Genomic DNA, 14,263 nt, shown 5'->3' with positions numbered 1-14,263 from the left:
ACACACACACACACACACACACACACACACACACACACACACACACAAATGGACTCAATAGGTTCTGTTAAAATATAAAATATATTTTTTTTCTGAAAAAAAAAAAAGGCTATTAACTTGAGCCTTTGTTATGGTATGGTACCAAAGTATGGTAGCATGTGGGAGGCCTGAGGAAGCATAATTGGGAGGGTTTAACAACAAAAGGATGGGAGACTTTATGTGATTCTATTTCAACTAAAAACATAAGAAGAATTTTTTAAAAAAGATGTAGGAATTATTTTCCACAAACTTCCACCAGGTGCCAATGTTCTAGCTCTTCTTTATTTCGTTTTTAAATTTGTCTCCATGCATGAATATCATATACTATGATTAATTATTACCATTTTTCTAATATTTGTAAACCCTCAGTTATTCCTGAATTTATTTCTTAAGTGTTCTTTTTGTTAGGCCCCTCATTGTACATATAATGTATATTAGAGTAACATAAATATCTAGAGTATAGATTAGAATTGGTTTGAATCCGACTTCTCAGTTTATTAACTTGTCCTCCTGCTGTATCAATTTTATCATTTGCATCATCATAGAATGCCTTTAATGTGATGAAGATATGGAATCACTCCCAGTTGAGTATACAAATAAGTATGTGCTGTTTAGCCATGCATCTGTAACCATTTTGGTGGTTCTGTTCCATCTGTCGCTCATGTTTTCATCTGGACCATTCCCTTACCCAAGCCATGCTCTTCTGATAATACAAAAGCAACCCAATAACAAACAAATAATGCTGGCTAAAACATGTCCCAGGTAGATCTCAAAGATATCCACCCATTGTGCTTCTGTTTTAGCTGTTTTAATTTTCACATATAATACTTCTTCTTAATTCTCTGTTATTACTTTATCCCTTTAAATACATGGCACACTGTCATTTCTAATTATTTTGTTTATTATATTAAAGATTTTGCCTTAGCTACTATAATACTGTTGTTGCTCATTGGAATGTGTATCCTAGACGATATTTTTCTTTATAGAGGTTGTTTCTGTTATATTTGGTTTTGTGGCCAAGCTCTTAAAGAGCTTTTGGGAAGCAGGTAGGTAATAAAGGTCAGTGTAGAGACCCCAGCAGAGAGAGTAGAGCCTGTCACATTTTACATTAGATAAGCCAATAGCTATGAGGGTTTGACTGGAAAGGAGAGAGAAAGAGACATGATTAATTATTTCCCGGCTGCTTTCTTTAACTGTGTACCCACACCTGGGTTTTTTTTTTTTTTTACTGTTCTGACTTCACTACACTACATCCTGATGGCTAAAGTGGTTGTGATGAGTAGGATATTTCCTACAGTGAAATCATGTATTCGGGAACCACAGTTAATATTGTTCACCACTGCCTCTAGCCCTGCTCTTGGATCCATTGTGTTCTGCTGAGAGTGATGTCCAGTTAGGTATCCTGGACTCAAGTCAACTCACTGGTCATTGCTATGATTTTATTAATCATAATATGAACTGTCTGTATCCTGAATTTCTTACTTATATTTGAAAAGGCATCCCCCTCTCAGTATCTTCCCATGAAATGCTAATAGACAGGATGAGGTATTAGCAAAATGCTAAATAAATAAGTCTAAGTATTTAGAATCAATTGTAGGTTTGTGCACTTAAGGTTCAATGCTTCAGGTTTGCATTGCTGTTGGGGTTCCTACTACAGTTGCTTATAATTTAAAGTGACTTTCAGGAGCATCATAAATCAACTTGGTCTTTAAATATAAGGAACCCTGTGAATAGTGGAGAGAACCTTTTTATATTTCTTTTTCTGGCTCTTTCATTCTAATGCCAAATGTCATTGTAAAACAAATGAAATGCCGTTCTAAAATATTTATTAGATCCTCAAAGTGAAATACTGGTTAAGCTTCAGGAATAAATTTGATAAAATCTTTTACATATCACTAATATGGTTCTCATTCTTTTCTTTCTGAAGGTGTAAGCCTTGCTTTTACTCTAAAACACAGGAATTTTAATTGACAGATGAAACCTATGTGTGAAAATTATTTGTATCAGGCACAGCTATAGCAGAAATTCCTTGTACTAAGTCTGATTGCACCTTCACCTCTGCTTTCCAAGGACTTTGTTTTGATGAGGACCCATGAGTTCCTTTGTAGTCTACATGGAGAAGCCTCTGTTAGCAGCATGTTAGATAATAATGTGAACTTGTTTAACAAGAGTCTCCCTTTATTTTCAGATAATACTGATTGTATATAAAATCTATTCTGTTCATCCACACACTGAATACTATTAATCAAGTCTTTTTTTGCATATAAAGTAATATTTATTGAAAAAGGACTCTTCCCCCACTGGGGGGACAAAACAAACAAAAATAATAAAATGTGCAGGAAAAGCTCTCTTGACATCAACCCAATTCAATTCAATGGGTGGTTTGGTTTTGCTTTAACCCTAGGCCCCTTTCCCTGAGCATTCAGCCCCATAACTGCCCAGCTGTTTGTTTCCTTGTTCCAGTTCTTGTGTAGAACTGGCTTAAGACCTTAGCTGTCATTTGCTTGGTCCCCACACCCACCTAATAACAGTGGGACAGTCACACCCTCATCCCAGCTGCTCACCAACTCGTTCTCCTCTAACCCCCACTTTTCCATTCCTTGGACTCTAACCTAGTAGCTGGTCTGATTTGGTTTCCTTCATCCTACATTTCTGTTTTCAGGTTAGTCTGTTTCTCCTGCTTCCCTCTTTCCTCCAATAGAAGCTCTCAAAGCTAACCAGATCTCAGAGCCTCTGTTGAAAGCCAGGATACATGGATCTAGGCAAACCTGCCAGCAGAAACTTCTCCAGAAGTTGGCCGGTATCTTCTGTGGAAGAAAGGACTGGCTCTGATTGCTGACTGGATAATTTCTACTTAACGATCACCTTTCTGTGCTTGTGCTGAACCAAATCGGAATGCTTCTTGCCTGCCAAGTTCAAAGGATGAGCTCATTCTCATAGGCCACTTGGGAAGATGCTCAGGCAGGAATCTTATGAAGTACATGTGGCCTGAAAGACTGAAGGAACTCAGCAGTATACCCTTGGGAAATCATTCCCATGATGTGCGGCTATGACTGTAGCTGTTGCTATGACTGCTGTTGCTGCTGCTAGGATGGCTGTTGCTGGAGCTGCTACTGCTGCTGCTGCTGCTGCTATTGCTGCTGCTGTGGCTGCTGCTGCTGCTGGTGGTGGTGTGGCTGTTGCTGCTGCTACTGCTGGTGCTGTGGCTGCTGCTGCTGGGATGACTGTTGTTGCTGCTACTGCTGCTGCTGATGTGGCTATTGCTGTTGGGATAGCTGTTGCTGCTACTGCTGCTGCTGCTGTTGTCCATGTTACTAGGTCTAGGGCCACTTTTGTCTGTGCTACTAGGTCTGGGGCCATTGTTGCTGTGGCTACTGCTGCTGCCAGTGTTACTAGGTCTGCTGCTGCTGCTGCTGCTGCTGCTGCTGCTGCTGCTGCTGCTGCTGCTGCTGCCGCTGCCTGTGTTACTATGTCTGGGGCCACCTTTGCCCATGTTACTATGTCTGGGGCCACCGTTGCCTGTGTTACTATGTCTGGGGCCACCTTTGCCCATGTTACTATGTCTGGGGCCACCGTTGCCTGTGTTACTAGGTCTGGGGCCACTGTTGCCATGGCTGCTGCTGCTGCTGCTGCTGCTCCTGCCTGTGTTATTAGGTCTGATGGTGCTGCTGGTGCTGCTGCTGCCTGTGTTACTAGGTCTGCTGCTGCTGCCTGTGTTACTAGGTCTGCTGCTGCTGCTGCTGCCTGTGTTACTAGGTCTGCTGCTGCTGCTGCTGCTGCCTGTGTTACTAGGTCTGCTGCTGCCTGTGTTACTAGGTCTACTGCTGCTGCTGCCTGTGTTACTAGGTCTGCTGCTGCCGCCGCCTGTGTTACTAGGTCTTCTGCTGCTGCTGCTGCTGCTGCTGCTGCTGCTGCTGCTGCTGCCTGTGTAACTAGGTCTAGGGCCACTGTTGCCATGGGTACTGCTGCTGCCTGTGTTACTAGTTCTGCTGCTTCTGCTGCTGCTGTTGTCTGTTACTGGATCTGGGGCTGCTGTTGCTTTGGCTGCTGCTGCCGCCTGTGTTACTAGTTCTTCTGCTGCTGCTGTTGCTGCTAGAGGGGCTGCTGCTGCTGCTGCTGCTGCGGCTGCTGTTTTGGCGGTGGCTAAAAGTGTTGTCCATCATCCAGAGAAGTCAGGGCAGGAGGTACCTGGAGGCAGGAACCAATGCAGAGCTCATGGAGGAGCTTCTCACAGGCTTGTTCCTTAATCAAGTCTTGATAGAGAATTTCATGCGGACACAAGAGTAACCTTTGTGTCGAGGTCTCACAGAGGAAATGGTTCTTAAGTAGTGACAACTGGTGAATGTCCATGATGTCATGTGTCATAAAAATGGTTTAGTCTGAGTCTAGAATGGTCATCCTTCCAGAACACTTTGGTGTCGTTATAATTCCCTCCCTTTCAGTTGAAGTGGAGAGTACATACATAATAGGAAGGGGAGGATACAGTAAGGTCCATTACAACCCAGCATAGAAAGCCAAGAGTGCTATGAACACAGAAATGGATGAGAAATGAGTATACATGGTTTAAACCTCATTGAGACATGTTTAAAATGGGGACATTTTCTGTAAGAATCCCAAAAGACAAGTATGTATCCACAACAATACAAACAGAAAAGACATAAGGTAGGGAAGTAATAAAAGTATTGAATGGATCAAAGATCAGAAAAGGGCAGGTGCTGTAACCTAAAGATCCATGAGAAGTTCAGGGAAGAGAAAATGGAGGAAAATGGTTTTCCTCTCCCTGAAAGGAACACTAATTGTGTTGCCAGTGTCAGAATGCAAATAATGCATCCTGGGCAGCCAGTGTGTAACTTGTAGGCCAGTCCTAGCATCATAGTCAGGGCTCTTAGATGAGTAATGTTTGATGCGGATAGCTGTTTAAATTCCTGATAAGTCCTCATGCCTAGAATCATGCTGCATGTGATTTTGTCTCAGATCTACTCCAGAGACACCGGTAGAGAAGGGTATAGGAAATAGGAAGGAACTCGGGGTTTATGACTGCCCCTATTGCTTTCTATTCCATACTTTACTAGTCAGACAGATAATAAAATTAAAAGCGAACAAGTGGGTAAATCTGGGATACATAGATTTTTAGAGTTTTGCCAGTAGTATAGTTTTGAGAGCCAACTCCTAGCAGAAAATGGCTATCATCTTTGTAGCCATTTCAGGCCATATATCCTGACAAAAGACTTGTTTTTCAACAGCCCACAACAGCTGAGCACACACTGATAAACATCTTGTTTTTCTCCCATATCTTGTTTTGCTGTTTAATGCCTCCAGCTGCAAGGCACACATGGTAAAGTGTCTTCAGCTGTGTTCCCTGCTTGTGCTTATAAATGCCCAGGATTTCCTTTCAATAAATGGAACTTGAACAGACTCTCTGCCTTGTTTCCATCTCCACTCTCTCTCTTGCTAGATCCTCTTGACTGACCTGAGCAGACCGGATCAGTATAGTAGAACCTGTTATATAAGAGGTCAATTATCAGACTTCTATTGCTGTAACAAAGTACCTAGGAGCAGTAATTTCAGGGATGAGAGAGAGTTTCTGTGCATAGTTTCACAGGCTCCAGGTAGGGAAAGTATAGCCTGTCTGAGCAGCTCAGATCCTGGCAGAGGAATCAGAGGAAGAGGATGTGTGTGTCAGCAAGCTCTCTCCTTTCTCTCCTTTATTCCACATAGGTATTCATGATTTGGAATGGCACCTCAAATACACATTCGCTATATATTATTTCCCCTTTGTTAATTACACACACACACACACACACACACACACACACACACACACACACACACAGCAGAGTGGTATGCCTTAGTTATCGTCCAGGTGATTCTCATTCAAACTAAGTTGTTACTCAAAATTAACCACCACAGACTACAGATGGTTTCAAGGTCAGCATGTAAATTCTAAATAATGTACCTGTCTGGCTACCAGGATCCCACACAATCTTCTATCCATTGTCTTTAAAACTATTACTCAAAATCACATACAGTCAAATGAAGTAGCCCCTTGTTTTCCCAAACCTATTCCTCAATGGAATTTTTATCACATGCTACCAGAAGTTAATTAAGTTACTGTAATGCCAATCAAAGCCACAGCTTACTAGATATCTGTTTTCTACTGCTAATAAAGAGATCACTCTTCTCAACCCAGAGATCAGTGGATCAATACTGGAATGCCAGCTTTGAGGATACTTCCTACAATGACAGCTGGCCTCAAATGCTATACAATTCAGGGTCTTTAAAGGAAGTAAACACATAGATACTCCATGTGGACAGTACTTAATCTAAGGAAAAGCTTCAAAAAAAATCATTAGAGCTGAAAAGAATGAAAATGGGAAGATCAGGGTAGCCTAAAACTTGACAATATGAAAAAACTGCTTCCATGTACAGATACCAACACAGAAGGGAGACGATGCTGGAAAAGGAGTATTTGTGTGTGTGTGTGTGTGTGTGTGTGTGTGTGTGTGTGTGTGTGTGAGAGAGAGAGAGAGAGAGAGAGAGAGAGAGAGAGAGAGAGAGAGAGCGAGAGAGTGGGCTGGGAGGAGAGGAGGGGGCAGGCTGTGAATGGTCTGTAAAGTGATTAAATAAATAAATAAATGAGGGAAAAAGAGTCTGAAATATTCAGTTCTAGGAATTAAAAGGTTTTTTTTTTTTTTTATTTCTTCTTGTACATGGCAACGCAAAAGGACAAGAGTCCCAAAAGCAGGCATTTTGATATGGTTTGTGCTTCATCTTACTGAATGTAATCCAGTCCTTATAGCTTGCCTAGCTATAAGAGAGGACAGTTGAGACACTATAGCCCCCATATTGGAGCCCTCATGCTTTTCTGCATTGTGTAATGATTATCCTTATGTTATTCAAATGCTGACTTCTCTGCTCCTGTATCTTGTTGCAATACAGACATGACATTGTAATGCTTATTCTGAGTACCTCCTTTTTTCAAGTTTATGTAAACATTGCTCCCAATTTATTCTCAGACTTGTCAATAAAAGCTGTTCAGCCAGTGCCTCAGCAGTAGAGAGAACAGAACTGGACTTCCACAAGCCAGGGGTGGGGTAGAGAGAAAATTTCATGCAAAAATGCATGGAGCAGAGAGAGTCAGATCATTACTAAAATGTAAGTACCAAGTACCTAGGGGATTTTGGCTAGGAGGTAGCTAGATTAGCTTAGAGGATTAGGATGGATCAATGACTGCTCAATTATTATGCCAAAAAGCTTATCAAATGATTCTTATAGTCTCTGTCTTATTTATATGGGAGTTAGCCAGGATAGAGAAAAGATTATCACTTTAAAAATGCTTTTACAATTACCTTCATACATTCCAGGAAGTTTCCACTATAGTAGGTTTCCAGACCACCCCCAAATCTTTCCCAATTACAGCTGTCTCTCCTTGCACTTTCTCCTTCCACTCAATCTACCTTCCTACTCACAGTAACCCCCCCATCCCACCTTACCCTAGTTTACCCATGAAGTCATTTCTAAGTCCCCCTCCTAGAGAGATTCATGTGTCTCCTCTAGACCCCTCTTCTTTATCTAACCTCTCTGAATCTACAAATTGTAGCTTGGTTATTATTTACTTAACAGATACTTCTATTAGCATGTGTTAATATAAGTTATGCAGCATAACATCTGTTAACAGTGGATATTTATGAATGAATTTGTACCATCTTTCTTGTCCATCATCAGAACACTGAAAACACAGGCACTAAGAGCAACAATTAATAAACGGTGTTCTATTATACTTATTTTTAAGTTCTTAGCACCTGATAAGTAAATGTTAGCTGGTTCATATTTAATAAAAATATAAGTTGAACATTTGTGGTACTTCATGTACTAGGATACTTTCTTAGGTTAAGATAGGTGATGCTGAACTTTGATAAACAACCATGCATTTGTGATTCAGGGCAACAAGTCATGAGACTTTTGACACATTGGCTGTCTTCTGAGTTTCTGCTTCCCAGTAATAAAAAAGTAGGCTATTTACAAAGGTACATTTGATCCTTTCTGAGAACAGAGTACAGAAGTTTATAACGTATTGTCATGAATCAGCTTTAATTTGTGATGGAATTAGAGCACTTTCCTACAGGAAACCTCTGTGTTCATTGATCCCAATAAAATATCATATATTTAGACTGACTTTCAGATTTTAAGGACAAGAAGAGAAGTTACAGAATGTTGAGGTACATGACTCATATAAAGAATATTCTTGGAAACTAGAATGTCTACAAACACCCAAACCTTTAGAAATTTTAATTTAAAAATAGACTTTGTGATTGAAAACAGAAAAGAAGTCATGAAACTTGTATACTCAGTCTTTTTCCTTCTGTTTATGGCTCAATTTCCAGTCATTTCTATATCATAGAGGATAAAGGCAAATTAAAAATTATGGAGAACTAATCATTTGGATGTGCTGTTCTGTGAAAATGACAACCCCATTCTTTTTTCTGGAACAATTTATGTGACATAAAGAGAAAAAAGCAGCCCTAGAAACAGATGAAGGATGAGTTGTCAAGAAAGATTTGATTTTCAAATACACAGAGGTGATAAGTGATGAAATCAAGGATGGACTTGCTTACAGGTATAAGAAGAGTGGGAAACAGAAAATTGGATTTGGGAGAAGTGCCCAGGTGGAGGCTAGGAAAGGGAATGAGGTCCTTGTGCAGTATCAAGTGGCTGAGCAGCTGTGCTTGAAGGTTAGAAGATGAAGTTTGGGGATGATGAGGAGGCCAATGAGGCACTTCAGGAGAGAGTGGGTGTTAAATAGTCTGAAATGAAAAAAAATCAAGGAGAATGAGGATTGAAAAATACACCATTAGATTTGGTAAGAAGTAGGTCATTCCTTTATTTCCCAGGGCATTTTGGGGATGAACCTGCTTTCTGATTCTCTCCAGGTGAGCACTGAGGGCCAGTTATGATTTAAGCTGACTTTTCCGGGACACTTTTAAAAATAGAAAATGTAGGTTCAAGTAGAGAATGTGATGAATAATGAAATAGATAAACATGCTCTCACCAGAGTGGTGTCATGGTGCTATTTACAAGAACTTGGTGTTTTATTTTTTTGTTTTTCTTTTTATTTAAAGATGAAGGGATAATGAGACAAATCAGGACATTTACTTTTATACAGGTGTGAATAATCCATTAAAAGAAAATGTCAAATAGACGTTCATCAATAAAAGAATGTGTGCAAAAATGGGGTACATGCACACAGTGGAATTTTACTCAGCTAAAGAACAATACATTTGTGAAATTTCAGGGCAATATGGATGGATCTAGAAATTACTATATCATTTAAGGTAACATAGACTCAGAAAGACAAATACCACAATTCTTTCTGATTGTGGATCCTAGATTTTAATGTATATGCATGATAGACATTGGAATAAATCATGAAATGAGGAAGGACTATGAGGGGTAAAGAGGGATTGAGGATGTTAAAGCACATATGACATGGAAAGGGAAATTGAAAGGACACACAGAGAGGTGTGGAAGGTTCAGGGAAGGAGGATCAAGAAAATCAAATATATTCAAAGACAACATAAGGAAATCTAGAATCTTGTATACTAATTCTCAAAATAAAAATGTAAAAGAAAACAATGAGAAATAAATAATAGTGTTAAGATTTAGAGATGGAGAAAAAACACTGATTGTTTTTAACCATTGACGATGTTTGCCCAATTGAACTAATGCAGAACCTCTCTATTAAGAACCCTTCACTTTACCCTCAAGAATGCCTGTGCCCAAAGTGTAAGTGGTTTGGATTCAAAAATTCCCTTGAGTAAGTCAATGAAGACAGTATCATTACATTGAAAATTTTGTTTCCTTTAAAGTCATAATGAAGGCAGTAGTTGCTTGTTCTCTTCTGCAGAGTGTGTTCGCATAATCAGCAGTTGGAGGTCTTGTTGGAATCTAACCAATACCTGTCTGGTGCGGGTGGTTTATGAAAGCCTCAGTTTTACCCCAGCTCTCACTTGTGATTTTCTTGTCCCCACCTCTGGAAACTGCTTCTGCTGTGGCTTAATCCACACCAAATTTCCTTCCCATAGAGTGTGCTTCACTCCTGTTGTTACTACTAAAAATGAAACTATAAAGATTTTGTATCTTTACTTGTTAAGGTGATTCTTATTAATAACTTAAGTAATGTCATTCAACATGATTTAAACCACATTGTGAGTGCCACATGGGGAAATTGAGATTGTAGATAAATTTTCTCAAACAGACAAACTTGACAATTGTATAGAAGGTTTTCATTTTTAAAGAAATAATTGGAATAAATTAAAATAGCAGATAATTGTCCCATTAAAAAGCACAGCTGGCTAGAGAGAGTAAAGAAAACAATATAAGAAAGTCATGAGAATATTAACAGTGAGTCTCCTGAATCTTGCTTCCAAACTGGGTGGCATGCTGTTTTCTTTGGGTCTTATTTTCTACCTGTGGTTAGTCATTTTGAATGGTAGGGTAGTTTGCTACTAATCTTCTAGTTAATCAGTTCAGTAAAAAATTGATTTCTAGGATTGTTAGAGAGTGGAGCAAAAATTCAACAGTAGAACAGGAGTGTTAAACTTTCTCTATCTTCTACTCACAGGGTCCTTGTTCCAACCAGAGAGTCTCTGAATCCTTGATGGCTGTTCAAGTTCATCCTGTTCTCTATTTCAGCATTCTAAGCTATAACCATCTGTAAATGCCCTGTCTTCTGAGAATGGGAGCCTATTTGGTTACTGCTTTGCTGAGTGGTGGCAAGGTAGACCCTGTTAACCTGGGCTAGCATGGATCATAGGACATTACACATAGATTGTGGGGAAAATTACAGGCTGCAGCAGTGATGTCCCTGGGGGTTTCCACTCTGCAGTGGGTCCCACATGCAAGAGGAACAGTGACCCCCCCTTTCTTACAAAAGTAAAGGGGAGGAGATGTGGGACTGTGTAAGGGTATTCTGGGTCATGGTTGGGCAGTTGCCTAGAACCCCAAGACTCTGCGTGAGAATCGGCAGGAGTTTGGAGCACCCCAAGAACCCAGGGTCCTGAAAAGCAATCTAGTCTCCATAAAACTCAGTCATGTAGGCCTGCCATTACAGCCCCTCCCAAAGGGCACAGATAGAGGGTGTGACTAGAGGCCTCAGGGCCTAGGGATTTACATACTAATGAAGGCCAGAGGGCGGAGAAAATTAAGCATACCTCCCCAGATCCTTCCCCTTTCTTCTCCCTCCCTGTATAACTCGGGACTGCCCTGAGTTTTAGGGGGGAGAGGGGTACGCCCAGATCCATCCACCATCTGCCATGACAATAAACCTTTTGGAACCAAGGACTTCCCCGTGTCATTGGGGCCTGCCACCACCAAAGCCTCCGGCCACTAGAACCATAAGCGTTCCTTCTGCATGTGGGACCCGCCCGCAGTATGGAAGCCTCCGGGCCTCCACCACTGCTGCGGCCTATAATTTTTCCCCACATTAGATAAGAATTTATTTTAGAGAAGAAATTATAGAGACTAATACTTTATCAAAGCATGACTTGTTTGCTGAGAATAAGTGACTGTTGAGTGCTAAGCCCTAAACAGAATATCTATACTGCCTCCTCCCAGGTCCAGGGAACATCTCTGAAGATGAGTGGAAAACTGTAAGAACCAGAGTTTTGTGAATATTAAGCATAAGGATATGACATAGCCATGGCATGTACACCCAGCAACTGTGGCTATCTGAACACAGATTACATCAAAGTAGGGGGAGCAATATTTGGAAAAAAGAAGGGAGTCATCAGAAGAAGTAAAAAGGTGAGAGAGTAATAAGGGTAACATGATCATATATTTTACACATGTATGAAATGGTAAAATATCAATACATTGGAAAAGTAAATAAAAATTAAGAGTAGACAAAAAGGAAAGAACATCATGTCTAGGTCTATTGACTATGAGGAAAATAATACAAATCACAGCGTATCACATGGACTGGCAAATGGCTTCTTCCTGTAGCCACTGCTGACAAATGGAGAGTTTGGGGAAGAAGGGTTGTTTAGCCTTTTATCCTTTTGCAACCCCTTTGTGGAATGTAATAGCATTTTGGCTTCTCTCACTGGCAAACAATAAAATGTTTGCTCCAGGAAGCTGGACATTCTAATGATAAACATTCCAACATTTGAATTATAAATTGTAGCTTGTCTGGTGTGCTTGATAGTGCCAGCTGGCTTATCTTGAGCCTATGACATTTGAGTGCCTTTTGCTTTCCTTTGAACAAGTTATCTCTTAGCTGTCTGTTTTATAAAGTGAAAATAAATAGCTGCTACTCAATCTTGCATTGTAATACATTGTCTTTCTCAGTCATAATGAAACTCATGAATGATATAAGGATACACAGGGCAAGATGCCTGATAGGCCCTTTTAAGATGTTAAACTTAAAGGTGATTTACTGAGAGGGAATGATACCTTCTATTAGCTTTCTGTTTTTCAGCACCTTGAATATCCGCTTGTCTAACAAGTGAAGTGGTTTCTCCTCATAGAATTTGAAGTTTTCTCTATAGCCCCAGAGCTCACTTTGAAGCAGTGCAAGTGCTGTGTGGATGGGTGAAGATGAATTGCAAGTCATATGGAGCTCTGGGATGGGGATTTCAGTAGCTGCTCATTTACTTGTTCAGTCCAGTTGCTTTAACAAAAGATGGAATGGAAGGGCATTCCAGTGTGAGATAACCACACTTGAGCTTCACAGTTTAGGCAGAGAGCAAAGGATATATGTCCCTGAAATCGATTCAATGTGATTATTTGCTAAGTTTTCATGAATACTAAAAGGAAAAGGTCACTCTAATAAAACATGCAGTACAATGGTTCCCTCAGGGGCTGGGCACTGGTGAGGTCTGCATTATTGCTTTTTGATCTTCCATTTATCCTTTTCTGAATATGAATAAAATATACTTTGAGATTTAGCTGTAAATTAAGGAAAATTAATGATCCCCTTTGAAAAGCAGGTTCTGCCATGCTATTAATCTTTAAGAAAGTTAAGAATCTCTTCAAACTTTAATTAGAACTCCACACTTCTGTTTCTTTCTCACACTTAAGAAATTATTATTTAGTTTTTTCAAAGGGAAGAGGCATATCAATTTACCTTGGTTGTTGAGTTCTAATAGTATTTGGTACATACAGCTCACTGGTTGCTGTGGAGTTGATTGAGACATGATCATGTCTAATTTTATGTAGAATGTTGGTGTTGCTAATAAACTACAGAGAAGGAAATCTAACATGTTCAGGATGAATCTTCACAAAACCAGGGCAAAGTTGTTTGGCAAAGTAGTAGTGATTTGAGTGCCTCTCAATCAAAACATCTGGGAACTACAGGCAGTGAAAGAAATTCAGAACAAAATGAAGTCTATTATGTGTGTATTAGATCATCACTGAGCAGACAGAAATGTACTTACAGCTACATCTTCATGTATTTATTTTAAAATGTAGTGAGTAAAAGCCAATGAAACTTGTATTTCCCTGCAGTGCTAAGAATGATGGCTCTTCAAACTCTTGTTAAAAATGTCACAAATGTGTAGTGTAATTGTCCATGGGGAAGAGCATAGTAATAGTATGGAGAAACTGACAATAAAACACAGATATCTAATATTTTTACCTTTTTATTGTACAGATCATTGGGATGATTCAGCCAGCTTCACATGAGAGTGATGCATGTTAGGGAAGAACCTATAGGAAACAACAATATTAACTTCATCTGCAGGGCCGTACTTACTCAGAGTTCTACCAGTGATTGTGGAGTTGATGACTGAGTGCATATAGTATACTATAGTGGTTATTCCTGCTTTTTAACTTGATGATATCTGGAATGAACTACAATTCAGAATTGGGAAGCTCACCTGTGATCCCTATCTTGAGGCTGGGAGATACAAATTTCTGACCTGGATCTTGACATGGAGATCTTGAGGCATAGTGGCTATGAATCCCAGGAGATCAAGGCAAGAAGATCTCTGGGTTCAAGGTCATCTGGGATAAAGCAAGTCTCAGATCCAGACTTGTTGGTACACACCTTTAATCTGTGCCATACCTTCTGCTGAAGACCTACATAAGGACATCGTAAAAAGGAAGACTCTTTTTTGCCTGCTTGCCTTGTGAGATTGAGCAACTGCTTGGTTCTTGGACTTCCATTCACAGCTGGTGCTGACCATTGTTGGGGAGTTGGACTACAGACTGTAAGTCATCAACAAAA

The 14,263-nt window shown here is 40.0% G+C and overlaps 1 protein-coding gene across 1 annotated transcript in view; it reads right to left on the bottom strand.

Moving 5' to 3' along the window:
• The window catches only part of LOC114622544 (putative protein TPRXL), a 97,311-nt gene extending 93,109 nt beyond the window's left edge, over positions 1–4,202 (bottom strand). Inside the window, 2 exon segments of the mRNA XM_028768960.1 lie at positions 3,508–4,051; positions 4,053–4,202. Of these exon segments, the coding sequence (XP_028624793.1) occupies positions 3,508–4,051; positions 4,053–4,202 (694 nt within the window).
• Between the last annotated feature and the right edge of the window lie 10,061 nt (positions 4,203–14,263).

The sequence above is a fragment of the Grammomys surdaster genome, unplaced genomic scaffold (genome assembly GCF_004785775.1).
Source record: "Grammomys surdaster isolate TR1022 unplaced genomic scaffold, NIH_TR_1.0 189, whole genome shotgun sequence".
Classification (NCBI taxonomy): Eukaryota; Metazoa; Chordata; class Mammalia; order Rodentia; family Muridae; genus Grammomys; species Grammomys surdaster.
The sequence above is the reverse complement of the archived record's forward strand: the minus strand, read 5'-3'. Positions and strand labels throughout refer to the sequence as shown.